We start from the raw sequence: 15,742 nt of genomic DNA on the forward strand, positions 1-15,742 counted from the left end.
GCAGAACATACAAATCATCGAGTAATGTAAGAGGACACTTGGTCTCTCTGTTCCACTTTTACATTCCACAACCCATCCTCTCTATCCCTATTCCACATCCGTCCGGATGGATTGATGAACCGATTGCACATCGGTCGTAGTCCTGACCATGATCCCGCTGTCTGGGGTAACACCCACACTGCTTACTCGGGTGAGGCGACCGCCTTGGGCAAACGCATTGCATGTGGTGAAATTACTCGGGAGCTCACCGCGAGACTGGCTTAGCACGCTTCCGTCTCCCCGGAACTTCACGTCCTGGCTGCCATCGTAGATTTCGAACGACAATGGCTGCTGATCCGTCGTCGTCTGCCACCTGTGATGGAAATGTTGGTGGTGCAGGTGATGCTCCGCCATCTGCATGGGCTGTCCATCAACGCTGACCATATTGCCGGCCTCGGGGACACCCGGGTACGGCATAGCCGCCGACGCCGATAAACCCCGCAGGTCGGTGAGGCGGTTGAGGATGTCGTACTCGACCTTGAGCTTAATTGAGTACACCAGCGCCTTGCACGCAGCGTGCAGATCGAAGCGGCCCGCGTACTCAGGCACCAAGATGCCCACGTCGAGCACAATAATCACGACGTTAACCAAGACCAGCCGCCGCAAGGCCGCGACCTCGTCGCGCCGCCGGCCCACGCACGCAGAGACGTTGTCCGGGCTGCGCAGCAGCCGCGCAGAGTGGAAGACATACAGCCCGGAGAGCACGAGCTCCTGCACAAAGACGATGACGACCTGCGTCTTCTCGGCCAGGACGTAGGGCTCGACCCAGCGGGCCGGATTGGCTGAGGTCGCGCCGACGAAGAGTACGGCGAGGGGAACGTGGCATACCGTCGCCACCGCGATGATCATGAGGAGGACGGCGCGCAGGCGCAGGCGGCTGCGGTCGACGAGGTGCAGGCGCGAGTAGAGCACGAGGGCCTGGGCCGTGATCATGGGGCCCCAGCCCAGCAACACCGGCGCTGCGAAGGCAGCGTTGCGGTCAGGGGGCACCAATTGCAGGCCCTTGATCAGGATGCCTACGGCGTAGGGGACGATGGCCCAGGTCGCGATGAGGAAGGACCAGAAGAAGAGGCGGGCGTGCCGGCCGCGGGCGCGGTGGTGCTGCTGTTGCCACTGCCACGAGGAGGAGGAAGGGGAGGAGTGCGGGCCCGGGTGGTGCGACCGCCAGCGGCCGGGGTGGCGGCCGGAGAGGAAGATGAGGCACGTCAGCTCGAGAACGTTGTAGAGCGCGATGCCGAGGAAAGTCGTGGCGGGGAGCGCCACGTTGGGATTCATGTTGGAGGAAGCGGGGGCTGCCATTTCTTCTTAAGGCTTGTCTCTTCCGAACTTGTTGTCATCTATCTTGTTGTGTGTTGCGATATATGTTCTGCAAGTCAGTCATTTGAAGGGCGACTATTGCTAAGAGATAATAAAAAGAGGCTGTGAAGAGAGCGGTGGATCTCCCTTCTGCTCTCCTGTGTCTCGGACGTTATTGTCGAGGTGCCAGACGTGACCCTTGGAATATTGTGTCTTTCATCCTCAGGAAGCCGGGAATTGCAGGTTTTCAAAAGCGCTAAGCGCTCGGGTTTACTAAGATCGTCCAAGAACTGGACCTCAGAAGAGGAAGGACAAAGTATTGAAGATAGTTAAGAGTCGAGACAAAGTGCAGAACAGGAGAGGCATGCCGGACAGAGACAGACAACTTATAAAAGACAGCCACAGGGTCGAGTGGCGCTGGGCTTAGCTCCGGAACTAACGTCGTCTTTCGAACGCCGGATGGTCCTTCTGCTAGCGTCTCATGGCTGGCTGGTCTATGAGCTGGCTTGTACAGGATAGTCCGCAGTCCAGAAGCTGATAGCGGCGATAGCATGGAATAAAATGTCCGGAGCGTAGCGCGTAGTGTCGAGCAGGCATTGCAGTTGGGTGTATGGTTCGTGCTTTACAAATATCTGTGCAGCCAGCTAGCTTCCTTCCCAGTTGTTCAGATTTACGTGTGCAAGGGAGAAGTGTATATGACATGAAGGAGCCTACAAGGGCCAAATCTATGCCATGTCGCTGCTCGGGTATCTTTCGTTGATGATGTGGAGGGCGGCGAGTTGGGCGGGCGAAACATGGACGTGTGGTTGTATTGGGTGGACGGCCTGTCCTAACAGGACATCTGTATGTTGGAAGAGCCATCATGGTAGACATGTGAAACGTCAACATTGAGATACTTCCTCATTCTTGAAACAGCCGATTAGAGTTTCGGAAATTGGGACATGACATACATTCCCGACTGTAGATGCACGTTAACAGGTCGTGGCATTTATAATCCAGGGCTGGTCGTACGGCTCCTGGCTCCTGACATGGAGGCGAGTGTCATAGATATCACAGTGAACTCTTCTATCAAGGACTTTGAATCCTTGCAGAGTAAACAGGACGCCTGCTCTTATCTCTGTGTATTTCTAAGCTCCGTTAGGCGGTCGAGTCATGGACCAACTCCTAGAGTTCAACGGCTTGCTGCTAGTCTCTGTTGCCGGCGGCAAATCTACCAAGCGGGTAAGAGCCGCATAATGTGGGGGGGGAGACCAGTGCCTTTTGCGTGCCCTCCATCGCGGCTCAACCATGTGGTTTCCTCGCCTTGCCAAGAACACTTTCCAGCAGAAGGCTTCCCCTGGGCTGTGGAAAGGCACTACTCACAGGAAGGAGAGCTCCGGCGGTCGAGATCTGGGCTTGCGTTGGTTGCTCTTGGCAGATTCCACAGATCGGCAAAAGGTAACGGCTGGATGTAGAGAGCCGTTCGTCGTGAGTAAATGCCTGTAGTCAAGATTGCGTAAATGATAAAATGGGGCTGAGACTAGCTTTGAGAGATTCCTCCAAGATCCTGTATCCAGTCCCTATTGCACGTCACTTGAGCTGGACTATCCCGAGCCTGATATGTTACGCGGGACTTTTCGCTACGGGAATAGAGTCGGGGAGACTTCTTCAATCTTTGAGGGATACTGGAACCTGGATATCAACGGATGGATGTGGCAATTCATCGAGGCGAGAGTCATAGTGACCATTCAATCCTGACCACACAGTCTTATGTAATTATTTTCATTGGTGATATCCTGCTCGCTAGCCTCCAGTCAGTAGTGATATTCGTCGTTGACAAGAGAATTCAGGTGAGAAGTAATCACAAAATTGCCCTGCATTCACAATGTATTGCATATTTTGATAATAGAACAGTATCACGCTAATCATAATTTCGTTACGGCGGGCAAAACGGGATATAAAGTGATGACTGATGCAGATTTATTGTAATCTCTGGACTAGCGAGTCGGAGCAAAAGCTGGTGACATCTTGTTGACACTCTGTCAGAACACTAAACACCAAAAAGGAACATCCTTTGGCAAGATTGCTCTTTAGTCTATCTAATCTATTCTAAAAGAAAACCCCCGATATCCAACTCCGTAAGCGCTATGACGAGCAGAAATGACTGGCCCATTCATACACACTTCTCCCAACAGGGGGAAATCCCGGAGCCAAAAGCCAATGGCTCTTGCTCATCACTCCGACGCAACCAGCTTGCGGCGAGCCAACCGCACAACTCTCGAATACTGGAGATCAGCAAGACGGTTGTGGTAGTGGTAAGGACTCAGCTTCTTGGGCACCTGCAAGGTGATGGTGGCCCAGGTGCTCTCATACCAGCGGCGTACTCTCCACCATCGATACTTCTTCTCCATATGGAGAAATAGAATGATGTGGTAGAGTATCCAGACCTGTTTCTCGTGAGGTTCGCTTGTAAGCCACTCCAAATATGGCGGGTTATGGCGTTCCAGATAGCGCAGCAGACGGCAGATGTGCTGGGTGTAGTGGTCCTCAGCCGACCAATCGTCTGCAGCAGGTCCGCTCCCCGCCCAGTCCTGTGTATAGTCATGAGCGTATCTCTCGTGGTGCCCTGGCACTAATTGAATGCTGAGTGCTTTAGTGACCAGCTTGTCCGTGATTCGAAACCCGGGAGGGCGCGACTTCCACTTGTCTTGGATGTAGACGGTTGAGATGTGGTGAAATGCGTCCCGGAGTGGTGGGTAAGTGATGAGTTTCTGGACGTTATTGGCATTGTTCGAATTGGGTTCCATGTGCATAACTTTTGCCAACTCCTCGTTGCGCTTGGGGGGAGGAAAGTTCTGGCGAGCAAGCCAATGGACATGTGCCTCTGCATCATTTGGGTTGGGATCCCATCCACCGTGGGGTGGATCAGTGCACTGTCCTCCGCTCATGGTGGGAATTGCGCCTATCAGCTGAGTGTGGAGGGTGTGTTTAACGCAAGCGGGAGTGTGTGCTTTGTGGTAAATCACTATTCTCGAGCCGAGCTGAAGAGAAGCGGAGATGAGAGTCGCAACATGGGAAGAGCTCGGATGGGCATGGCACTCCAAGCCTGCATTTTATACCTGCCCAGATCATCCTGGACAGCGTCCACTACTCGATGAACAGCGTTCAGTTCAAAGAGAACATATCATAGTATCTCGGCAGGTTCACGAACAACACCGAGGGATATACCAAGAAAACATATGGGGAGACGACGCTTCTACGCCCTGGCCGTCTTCGTCACTAGTGAGGGAGCCTCATGAAACGACCTGTTTAGGCGTAACAGCCTTTTAGTGTACTCCTTGGTCTTTGTCAGTGCTTTGAGAGGCCTCCTCAGCCAGCATTCGGTCAAGTCAACTCGGCACAGAGGGAGATACACCGACCTCTCGTGTGTTGAAGTTGGGGACTGAAGAGATATCTTGCGGAGAACTCGGGTTACAAACATCATTGCTGGCGTGATCAAGAAGCCAGAAGTGCAATAGCTAAGTGTTTAGATGGATAGATAGTAGTGATCAAGCAAGAGGGCATGGCTGGGTGCGGTGCGGGAGGACTGATTATGCTGGTAGCCAGCTGTTGGAAACGTCGTGAAAGGGGCACCTGCATTCGATATCAGCCCCATCCCCACTAAAATTCAGGGACTGCGTTTGCCGGAATGCTGCCTGGCAGTGCCTGCACACGTTGCGCTAGGGCCGTTTCTAGCGGGCTGAACCCGCAAGAATGGCGCTAGCTACCCGCGCGTCCATTTCCAAGCTGGCGGGTTTCCTTCCATCCATCAATCATTGATGACGCCCGTCTTGTCTTCCCCCCCAAAGAGACAGACTCAAGGACCAAAGTTGACATCGCGGACCTGGACTGTAGAGAATTCATAGAGCAACGCCCAACTCTAGACGAACACTTCCAGCCACTGACAACCTTTAACGACACCATGGACGACTTTGATAGCGACGACGACGAGCTCATGCTGCAGGCCGTTCAGCAGGTGGAGTCAGGCACAGGCTCCACCGAGAATGGCAAGCGGAAACGCGACGACGCGTCTGCCACTGTAGATGCCAACGAGCCCAAGCGGCTACGAGCTGCAAATGGGGAGACTGTCCAGAACGGGCACTCCTCAAAGCTTGCACTCGCGCGACGCATACTGACGGACAAGTTTGGCTACCCAGATTTCCGCCATGAGCAGGAGGGCGCCATCGGCCAGGTGCTCGACGGGAACAACGCGCTGGTCATCTTCCCCACGGGTGCGGGCAAGTCTCTCTGCTATCAGGTAGGTGACAGGCATTGCCGTCCTTTCGTTCCAGATGTTTATGAGCCAATCCTCTCAGTTACTGACTTGGCACAGATCCCAGGCATCGCCTTTGAGGAGCTCGACAATGAGTCCGGAGCTCGTGGGGCCGGAGAGCACGGCGTCACTATCGTCGTGTCACCACTCATTGCGCTCATGAAGGACCAGGTTGACGCCCTGAAGAGGCGAGACATTCCTGCAGACTGCCTGGACTCGACCAAGAAATGGGACGAAGTGCAGCTCATCCGCCAGGGCCTCGAGAAGGGCCAGATCCGCATTCTGTATTGTGCTCCCGAGCGCCTCAACAACGAAGGATTTGTCGAAAGCATGAAGGATGTAGCCGGGGGTGTGCGGTTGATCGCCGTGGACGAGGCTCATTGCATTTCGGAATGGGGCCATTCCTTCAGGCCTGACTACCTCAAGGTCGCCCGCTTCGTCCAAGAGATCAAGGCTGAAAGAGTGATCTGTCTCACCGCCACCGCAACCCCCAGAGTTGCCGAGGACATTTGCAAGGCTTTCAACATCAAAGAGTCGGGAGTGTTCCGCACCTCGCCGTACCGGCCCAATCTACACTTGTCAGCGGAAGCCATAGAGTTGAAGGAGGAGAAGGAGGCCAAGCTCCTCAAGTTTCTCGAAAAGCACCCTGGATCGACGCTCGTATATGTCACCCAGCAGAAGCAAGCCGAGTTCGTCGCCGCTCAGCTCCGCCGAAAGGGCCTCGACGCGCAGTCGTTCCACGCCGGGATGAAGGTCGAGGAGAAGCAGAAGATACAAGACGACTTCATGGCCTCCAAGATCAGGATTGTTGTTGCAACAATTGCCTTTGGCATGGGTATTGACAAGGCAGACATACGAAACATCATCCATTATGATCTGCCTTCGACCGTCGAGGAGTACAGCCAGCAGATCGGGCGAGCAGGTCGCGATGGTCTCGCGAGTCACTGCATGTTGTACCTGTGCCCGCAAGACTTTTATGTCCGGGAGAACTTTGCGCGTGGAGACCTCCCCTCGAAGCACTCATTGCAAGGCCTGCTGAGCAGTATTTTCAGTGACGAGGTCACCAGTTTATCGATCGGAGAGACATTTGGCACCAAGCACCAGGATCAGTCTCGCGAGTTCGATATCAGACTCAGTCCACTGTCTGTCATCTATGCCTCCCTCGAATTACGCTTCGATCTGATACGCGCGACCACGCCCGAGTACAAGGAATACAAATTCGAAGCCACGTCGAAGTACTACCCGATAGTCAAGAACGACAAGTCTCCCGCCGGGCAAGCTATCTTTACAGGGTCGCGCAAGGCTGCCAAGTACCACCATATCGATGTGAAGGAGGTGGCCAAGGCCAAGGGACTACAACGCAACGACATCGTCAAGAAGTTGAACGTCTTTGAGAGCTGTGGCGCCCTGAAGTTGACAGCATCAGGGGTAGAGAACCGCTACCGAATCCTCAAACCGCTGCCGAAGACGAGAAAGGAGATCGATGTGCTGGTGGACAAGCTGCACGCCGATCTGGAACAACGAGAGAAGGACGCACTGAGACGACTGGAGGAGGTCACTGAGCTCATCACGGGGAGGCAGTGCTACGCCCTCGCCCTGACGCAGCATTTTGGGATGGAACTGCCTGATGGCAAGGAGACATGTGGACATTGCAGCTTCTGTCTGACCAAGGAAGCTATCACGCTGCCTGCACTGCCTTCGAAGTCGGTGGACCACGCCGCTATTGAAAGGATACTGGCTGCTACAGATATACGCGACGACCCGAGATTCCTCGCGAGAGTGGCTTTTGGCATCAAGAGCCCCAGGGTCGGGAAGCTGAAGCTGGACAAGGACCCGGTGTTTGCGTCGCTGGCAGATCACAACTTTGGCTCGTTGCTTCGAGAGTTTGAGGCGGTCTGCAATGCATAGATACACACGGGCAGATGGTCATGATATGTAAATTACAGCGAGGATAGCTAATCCCATCCAAGTACTGTTTTGCTTGGTCCAAGATCTGGCCTTTTTCCCCTCGAATAGACTGAGCCCTGATGCTTGAGTCTTGATTAAGGGCCGGCCCCGCCGCTTAGAGCCGGCTTCCTACGGGTGGCGGGGCAAATTCTGAATTCTGGCCTGCGGCAGATAAGCGATAAACCTTTCTGCCCTTGGTATCACATCATCCGGCACCTTTTTGACGTCGACTTCTTCAGTGTTTTTCCCTTGGCGACTCCCTAGCACTCTTGGCCTTGGACGCTCCGAACTGCTTTGCTAATCAGACCATTATTTCAAGTGTTTTCTGCTTCAGCGGGTAGCCAGATCAACCAGGTCAACCAGATCGGCTCGAGTCAAGCATCTTCGCGCATTCCAGACCCTCCCTTCGCGATCGAAACAGATACCAACATGGAGACGTTGAATAACATCGCCAACGGCGTGGCCAAGCTGGCCGGGCAGGCTCTTCCCGATGGCAGCGACAACATTGGCACGAAGTCGGCCCTCGACCTGATCGGACACACGCCGCTTGTGCGCCTCAACAAGATCCCCCAGTCGCTTGGCATCAAGGCGCAGGTTTTCGGCAAGCTCGAGCTCGCCAACGCCGGCGGCAGTGTCAAGGACCGGATAGCATTGCGCATGATCGAGGAGGCAGAGAAGAGCGGGCGTATCAAGCCTGGTGATACCCTGATCGAGCCTACCAGTGGAAACACGTACGCCGTTCCTCACACCCCACCATGACTGCCATTGTTACTAACCTCGAGTGTGTGCAGTGGCATCGGCCTCGCCCTGGTCGGCGCTGTCAAGGGCTACAAGACGATCATCACGCTTCCCGAGAAGATGTCTGCCGAGAAGGTGTCTGTCCTCCGCGCTCTGGGGGCCACTATCATCCGCACTCCGACCCAGGCTGCCTGGGATAGTCCCGAGTCGCACATTGGTGTGGCGATGCGCCTCCAGAAGGAGATTCCCAACTCGCACATCCTCGACCAGTACACCAACGTCGACAACCCGAGAGCGCACGAGTTTGGCACCGCGGAGGAGATCTGGGAGCAGACCAAGGGCAAGGTCACCGCTGTCATTGCTGGCGCCGGCACTGGCGGTACCATCACCGGCATTGCGCGCGGCCTGAAGAAGCACAACAAGGACATCAAGATCGTTGCCGCGGATCCCTATGGCAGCATACTGGCTCTGCCGGAGAGCCTCAATGACGTCAAGGCCAACATCCCCTACAAGGTGGAGGGCATCGGCTACGACTTCATCCCCGACGTTCTGGACCAGCACATCGTCGACAAGTGGTACAAGACGGACGACGAAGAGTCCTTCAGGCTCGCCAGGAGGCTAATCGCCGAGGAGGGCCTCCTCGTGGGCGGTAGCTCGGGATCGGCCATGGCGGCCATGGTCCGCGCCGTCAAGGACCTCAACCTCGGCGCCGACGACGTCGTGGTGGTGGTGCTACCCGACAGCATCCGTAGCTACCTCTCCAAGTTTGCCGACGACGACTGGCTGGCGGCCAACAACCTGCTCGCGGCGGTCAACGGGTCCGAGGCCGAGCTGGAGCACCAGAACAAGACGCTCAACAACAGCAAGCGGCGGCCGAGCAACCCGTACGGCACCGAGACGGTGCGCACGCTGCGCCTCAAGCCCGTCACGTCGGTCATGGCGGACAGCCCGTGCGCCGAGGCCATCGAGACGATGCGCGACAAGGGCTTCGACCAGCTGCCCGTGCTGAGCCCCTCGGGCGGCCGGCTCACGGGCCTGGTCACGCTGGGCAACCTGCTCAGCTACATCTCGCGCGGGCGCGCCAAGCCGACGAGCCCCGTCAGCGAGGTCATGTTTGACTTTGGCCGGTTGGACGAGGTGGTCACGGACCCGCGCGACATCATGTCCGGCGACGCGGTCGCGGCGTCGGGCCGCAAGCGCAAGTTTGTCGAGATCACGATGGACACGCCGCTGACGGTGCTGAGCAAGTTCCTCGAGTGGAACAGCGCGGCCGTCGTGACGGAGAAGAACGCCGGCGACCGGCTGACCAAGCCCGTGGCCGTCGTGACCAAGGTCGACCTGCTGACTTGGATGATGAAGGAGATGAAGAACTGAGGTGGTGAGGAAGGATGAAAGTAGTGTTTAGAGGCATATCGGGCGTTTGTTTGGAGAACTTTGTCATTTTCTCTGTTTAGTAGAAAGGGGGGTTTCTGGGAGGCTTTTTGTGACAGACTCAACGTCTCAAGTCAAGGCTTAGCATACAGGATAGGTAGTTAGAGTAGGGCTCAACGCATTCAATCAGGTGGGAGATGATATTGACATGGACAGTCGACAAGTCACGATCAATTCTTATCGCTCGACGAGTTGGAGATATATTAGCATTACGAATAAGAAGACTTTGTTTCTACACCAGCAACTTCTCTTTCTATAACTTGTCCGCGATCCAGGCCCACCACTTGTCCACACCAGGGCCCTCGCCCACGATGTTGCCGCCGATGACCTCGACCTCAACAACCTCCTTCAGCTGGTCAAAGGTGAACTTGTCGGTGCCGAACTCGCCCAGCCAGTCGTCCTGCTCCCCCGCGCCGGCTGCGTCGACGTCCTCGGTGCCCACCCCGGAGTCGAGCAGCGCCTTGCTGCGTGTCCTGCGTATCCTGCTCAGCTCGGCCTCGAGGTGGCTCTTGACCAGGGCGGGAGGCAGCGCCGTGAACAGGTCGGCCTTGTTGGCGGCGACGAGCACGGGCACCGAGGCCGGGTGGCGCGAGCCGGTGCCGGTGCCGATGCGCTTCTGCAACACGAGCAGCACGTCGTAGAGGTAGGCCGCCGTGGCGGAGAGCTCGTCCTGATCGGCCAGCGCGGCGGCGTCGGCGAGAAAGACGACGGCCTTGAGCTTGGAGGCCTCCTTGGACTTGCTCTTCTTGTTCTTGTCGCCGGCGGTGGCCACGCCGGCCAGGCGGTGCAGGCGGTCGAGGGCGGCGCCGCGCAGCTTGCCGTGGCCCGGGGTGTCGACGAGCAGGAACTTGCTGGCCGTGCTCTCGGACTGGTCGAGGTCGTCGCGGTAGTTGGGCGGCTTGGAGGGGTCGTCGGCGACGGCGAGCTCGACCGAGTGGACGACCTGGGTTGTGTGCGTCTGCGAGGGCCGGGGACCCCTCCGCTCGAGCAGGGTGACGAGGCTGGTCTTGCCGGCGCCCGAGGGGCCCAGGAGCAGCACCGAGGGGAGGGTGGCGTAGCCCGAGCCCCGGGCGATGGCCCAGTGGAGGAGGAAGGGGAAGAGGAGGACGAAGGCGATGCCGACTATGAAGACGATGGGGGACGGGGTGAGGGTGAACTCGAGGAAGTCTTTGACCTGCTCGAGAGGGGACCCCATCTCTGCGACTCTTGTGTGCAGCAGCAAAGAGACCCCAGAATCGTAGGACTGTCGTTTGACTTGACCAGATACTTCAAGTCTTCGAGGGCGGAAAAGCTGATCCTTTTTGTAGCTGTTTTTGCTGGTCAGTCGTCCGGATAGGTCGAGTTCCGGACGAAGCTTTCGCGGGCTTTGCTGGCCTTATTTTGCAGATTAGATAGCTGTGTTGAGGTCGTTCAGATCCCGACGTCAGACCATTTGTGGTGCTCGCAATACAGCAATGCGGCCACTTTTTCAGGGCCCTTCCCACTGGCCGAATCCGATTTTCTGGCGGGTTTAGCTGTGGGCAGGGCACAGGGCTCCGCTGAAACACACCCCACAACAGCACTGAGCCCACTTCCTGGGCCAGCCAGCACAGGTGACCAATGAGACAAAGGCGAGTCGGCATGGCTGCGTGTCGCGCGTCCTGGCCCCTGGACTCGAAATAATTCAGCCTCGTCAGCTTGTCTTGGCTGAGGCCGCCGCCAGCTCCGGACGGTGGATTTTGATCTTCGAGATTGAGAAAACCTGCAGGCCTGTTTCGCGATTGTGTTCGGCAAACGAGCTCTTCTTCTGTCCTTCTGTTTTCCGGTCCTTGCCACCCGGTTCGCGGACTGCCGTAACCACTATTTCGACTTCCTGAGACGAAAGCCGACCATTCCGCCTGGGAGGAAACACGAGCATATAGCGAGCTTTGCAAATCCATCTGCCGGTGCGACGACAGACAGCATTGGTAACGAGAGCCAACCGCCATGGCGCAGAATCACAATGGCACCGGCCCGGTGGCCAAGGGCAATGCGCCCATACAGCCGGCCTCAAAGGGTGACACAGCTGCGCCTAAGCTGAACAGCGAGGTCGAAATGGGCACCTTGCCCAACGACAAGGGCGGGCAGCTCGACATCATGCAGCTTGCCCGTGTCGGCGACATCCCAGCCATGGAGAGGCTCTTCGAGTCGTCCGAGTACGATGCGACCTACAGTGACGATGAGGGGATTACACCGCTGCATGTGAGTTGGATCTTTCCATCTCCAACCCAACCCCAGGGAATCGCCCTTCTCGGCCAGACTTTGGATTGACATGTCCATCTCCCCTCAACACGATGCTAATATGGTCATTGTTACAGTGGGCTGCCATTAACAACCAATACGCGATGTGCAAATTCCTCATCGAGAAGGGTGCGCCGATAAATCACAAGGGCGGAGAGTCAATCGCGACACCTCTTCAATGGGCTGCGCAACGATGCCATTACTACACCGTCCACCTGCTCCTCCAGCACGGCGCCGATCCCCTCATCACAGATGCCCAAGGCTACAACACGCTACATATCAGCACGTTCAACGGCAATGTCTTCCTCATCACGTTGCTGCTACACCAGGGCATTCCTGTCGATGTTCCCGACACCTTTGGCCACACCGGCCTGATGTGGGCTGCATACAAGGGCTTCCCGCCCTGTGTTGACCTCTTCTTGCGGTGGGGCGCAAACGTACATGCGACGGACGAGCAGGGATTCACGGCGCTTCACTGGGCCCTCGTCAAGGGCAGCGCGGGCTGTGTGCAGAAGCTGATCGAGTACGGTGCCGACAGGTTCGCGAAGACGTCGACGGGTAAGACTCCGGCCCTCACCGCACAGGAACTCAACACCCTCGGCGCCTGGCACAAGGCTCTCCGGGACTGCGGCTACGACGAGGACGGGAACCTAGAGACGCCATCATTCCCCGGTGCGAGCCATTTCATGAAGGACAAGAGGGGTTTCCTGACCAAGTTCTTGTTCCTGTGGCCCTTCCTGCTGGTCTGGGCCATGCTCACCATCCTGGCGGGCATGCCCATCTATGTCGGGTTGCCCTTCTCGCTGCTTGTTGGCTATTCATTGCAATGGGTCGCCAACAAGATTCTGCACTACGCGCCATCCGATATGCGACAGTTCCAGAGGACCCCCTGGCTTAGTGGTATCTTTGCGGGTTCGCTGTTCTTGGTCGGCGTGAACTGGCTCTTTACGGTCCTCCCCAACACGGCTTGGAAGCCTGGTATGCTATCCACGATCCCACTTGTTGATCTAAGCACATCACTGACCCATCTCCAGCCTCGGACGCTGCAACACACTACGCCCTGAACTTTGCCTTTGCCTTCTTCTTCTCTCTGACGACCTACTTCTACATCACTTGCATTGTCTACGATCCCGGCTTCGTTCCCAAGATGAACGGCATCGCTGAGCAAAAGGCTGTCATTGACGAGCTGATCAGTCTGTGGAAGTTTGACGACAACAACTTCTGCATCACCTGCATGATTCGAACACCCCTCAGGAGCAAGCACTGTAGGAGATGCCAGCGCTGTGTGGCCAAGCATGACCAGTGAGTGCAAATGACAGCCTCTTTTGGTAGATCTCTCGCGTACTAACTTCTCACCAGCCATTGCCCCTGGGTCTACAACTGCATTGGCGTCAACAACCACAGGCAGTTCTTCCTCTATCTCATTAACCTGACCTTTGGCATTGTTCTCTATGACTGGCTGATGTACTACTGTATGGTTTCCCCTTTCGCAGGCTATTGCATGTTCTGACCTCTCGTGCAGACCTTACATCCGCTTCGACTTCGACCTCGGACCAGTGCAACCTCCTCGCTGCGGGCATCTGCAAGGTCATTAACGCTGACGCATATGCATTGGTCCTGTCGATCTGGGCCACTCTCCAGCTCACCTGGGTCCTCATGTTACTCTTCGTTCAGTTCATCCAGGTGTCTCGGGCCATGACCACCTACGAGAACATGGTCGGCATGAACCACGCCACGCCCAGCGGCCTTACCTCTGCCTTCACCTCGACCGGCGCTCCCCTAGACCCGACCCACCCCGATGCCAACCCGCCATCGGGCGGCGCGGCGGGAGGGCAGCGCCACGGCCACGGCCACGGCCACAAGCACGGCGGCTTCCTGAAGCAGTGGTCCAAGATCCTCGGCGTCGACGCCTTCATCGAGACGGCCTCCGGCAGGGGCGCCGCGGCGGGCGGGCACAACAAGCGCGCGAGCAGGAATCCGTACTCGAGGGGTTGCGTGACGAACTGCCGCGACTTCTGGTGCGACCCGGCGCCCGTCTTTGGCCGCAGGGAGAACGGCGCGGCGCAGCTCGGCGGCGACCTCGTCAATTATTCCGAGATGTACGAGAGCCCTGCGCTCATGGAGATGCGGAGCCGCGGTGGCGCGGCGCGGAGGGGTGCTTACGAGGCTGTTGCTGGGGAGGAGGTGTGAGCGACTTTGTCTCGGGCGGGCGAAGGGGATTTGACGTTGACGAGGACTCGTGGATTTTGTATGATAACAACAGGTTCTCCTAGGGTGTTGGTCAGGTCACCTGGACTGCATGCGACTACGATGGTGTTGTTTTGAGGTTGTGCAGCAGGGGATGGATGATGGCGTTGCCTTGGGCTTGGGTTGACCTGCTGATGACTACGACTAGCGCACCTTAGATGGAGCGTCTCACTTTGTTGTTTCTGTTACTTGTGTGAATGGACAGCGATAGACAGGTTTAATAAGACGAATAGTTCATGCCTGAGAGTGCACGTCTCCATCATCTCTTCCATATCCGTAGAAGGCAATCACTTCCAAGACTAATTTGGACACTTCTGTGACGCTTTGTATGTGAGTTACATGTTGAATCTCCCTACTGAAGCTGAGTTGTTCCCTCTACATCAGGAGGAATGGGGAACAGAGGAGGAGCTGAAGTCAGACTGCTGGTATTGCAGGTAATTACAGAACAATGTGGTGAAAATTCGACAAGCTACAGTCAATTGTCTGTTACTGACGGTTGCCTCGAAGCTCACATGTACGTCTATCTTGTTTCGAACCACGTTGAAGATACCCATTTCCGCAAATGGCATTGGACACAACACAACTGCATATCTACAAGATGACCAAGCCACAAGCTAGATGTACATTTGATAATATTGATCGTTTTGTAGTTTTTACATCTAATGATAACCCAGCTCTGATCCAGCCCCCAAGCAAGAAACTCATCATGCAAGTCGGCAAAGATCATGACGGAGGCTACCTGACGCCAGCCTCGGTCACAATCTTGGCGGACTTGCAAGATGGGATTCGCGCCTGGAAGAGCGACGCAAGGTCTCCTCTAGGCCAAACCCACCCCACCCCCCGTCCGGCCTTACTCCAGCCCACCCGGTCGGGCTCTCCGTTCATCCACTGGATACCACGGGCGAGGGGGGGGGGGTGGGGGGGGGGCAGACCCCGGATCGTTGGATCGAAGATTGCGGACCCCCTCCCCCAAAAGTGTTGGCGCCAGAGCCGCGATCGGCACTACAGAAGGAGTGTATTAGTGATATGGATGGCGTGAAAACAAAATGAGAAGCTGTGAGTTTGGAACGCTTACCGATGACCGCGGCTGCCGAGCTCGAAGGCTCTCGCGCCGACTCCGGGGGCCCCCGTCCCGAGTGCCCGAGGATTTTGGGTGGACCTCGAGCCCCAGACAGGGAACCCCCCCACTGTGATTTGCACGATGGGAATCGTGCGGAGCGCAGGTGCTCCCTCTCTCATAATGACCGAAGGCACGAGGAAGAGTCTTCGGTAGAGGACTACCACCCCAGTGTGCTTTGTTGGCGGCCCCGGCCCCCACCTGGCGGCTTTCCACAGTGGCCACGGTGAGCTAGGGACCGGGGTTCCCGTCCCGAGTGCCCGGTGATTTTGGGTGGACCCCGAGCCCCAGACAGGAGCCCCCGGTAATGTAGACCGCAGGGGCCGGGGCCTGGCAATGGGCTTTTGGGGGGGGGGGGGGGGGGTTTGGGGGTAAGT

At 56.7% G+C, this 15,742-nt stretch overlaps 6 protein-coding genes across 6 annotated transcripts; 3 read left to right on the forward strand and 3 right to left on the reverse strand.

Annotated features, from left to right (window-relative positions):
* Positions 1 to 87: 87 nt before the first annotated feature.
* Positions 88 to 1,314, reverse strand: E0L32_011294 (uncharacterized protein; the record flags this gene model as incomplete). The annotated part of the gene is made up of 1 exon (XM_031134008.1): positions 88 to 1,314. One exon carries the CDS (start codon positions 1,312 to 1,314, stop codon positions 88 to 90), a length of 1,227 nt encoding a protein of 408 aa, XP_031000761.1.
* A 2,234-nt stretch (positions 1,315 to 3,548) lies between these two features.
* On the reverse strand, positions 3,549 to 4,262 carry E0L32_011295 (uncharacterized protein; the record flags this gene model as incomplete). The annotated part of the gene is made up of 1 exon (XM_031134009.1): positions 3,549 to 4,262. One exon carries the CDS (start codon positions 4,260 to 4,262, stop codon positions 3,549 to 3,551), a length of 714 nt encoding a protein of 237 aa, XP_031000762.1.
* A 1,013-nt stretch (positions 4,263 to 5,275) lies between these two features.
* On the forward strand, positions 5,276 to 7,534 carry E0L32_011296 (uncharacterized protein; the record flags this gene model as incomplete). Its single annotated transcript, XM_031134010.1, has 1 exon — positions 5,276 to 7,534. The coding sequence occupies one exon, from the start codon at positions 5,276 to 5,278 to the stop codon at positions 7,532 to 7,534; it is 2,259 nt and encodes a 752-aa protein (XP_031000763.1).
* A 468-nt stretch (positions 7,535 to 8,002) lies between these two features.
* E0L32_011297 (uncharacterized protein) lies at positions 8,003 to 9,685 on the forward strand (the record flags this gene model as incomplete). Its single annotated transcript, XM_031134011.1, has 2 exons — positions 8,003 to 8,304; positions 8,365 to 9,685. 2 exons carry the CDS (start codon positions 8,003 to 8,005, stop codon positions 9,683 to 9,685), a joined length of 1,623 nt encoding a protein of 540 aa, XP_031000764.1.
* A 310-nt stretch (positions 9,686 to 9,995) lies between these two features.
* Positions 9,996 to 10,937, reverse strand: E0L32_011298 (uncharacterized protein; the record flags this gene model as incomplete). Its single annotated transcript, XM_031134012.1, has 1 exon — positions 9,996 to 10,937. The coding sequence occupies one exon, from the start codon at positions 10,935 to 10,937 to the stop codon at positions 9,996 to 9,998; it is 942 nt and encodes a 313-aa protein (XP_031000765.1).
* Positions 10,938 to 11,707: 770 nt separating this feature from the next.
* E0L32_011299 (uncharacterized protein) lies at positions 11,708 to 14,406 on the forward strand (the record flags this gene model as incomplete). The annotated part of the gene is made up of 7 exons (XM_031134013.1): positions 11,708 to 11,962; positions 12,079 to 12,979; positions 13,036 to 13,303; positions 13,361 to 13,473; positions 13,524 to 14,185; positions 14,275 to 14,327; positions 14,397 to 14,406. The coding sequence occupies 7 exons, from the start codon at positions 11,708 to 11,710 to the stop codon at positions 14,404 to 14,406; spliced, it is 2,262 nt and encodes a 753-aa protein (XP_031000766.1).
* Positions 14,407 to 15,742: the final 1,336 nt, after the last annotated feature.

Source organism: Thyridium curvatum (assembly GCF_004353045.1).
Source record: "Thyridium curvatum strain D216 chromosome Unknown NODE_102_length_128654_cov_80.091529, whole genome shotgun sequence".
NCBI classification, from domain to species: Eukaryota; Fungi; Ascomycota; class Sordariomycetes; order Thyridiales; family Thyridiaceae; genus Thyridium; species Thyridium curvatum.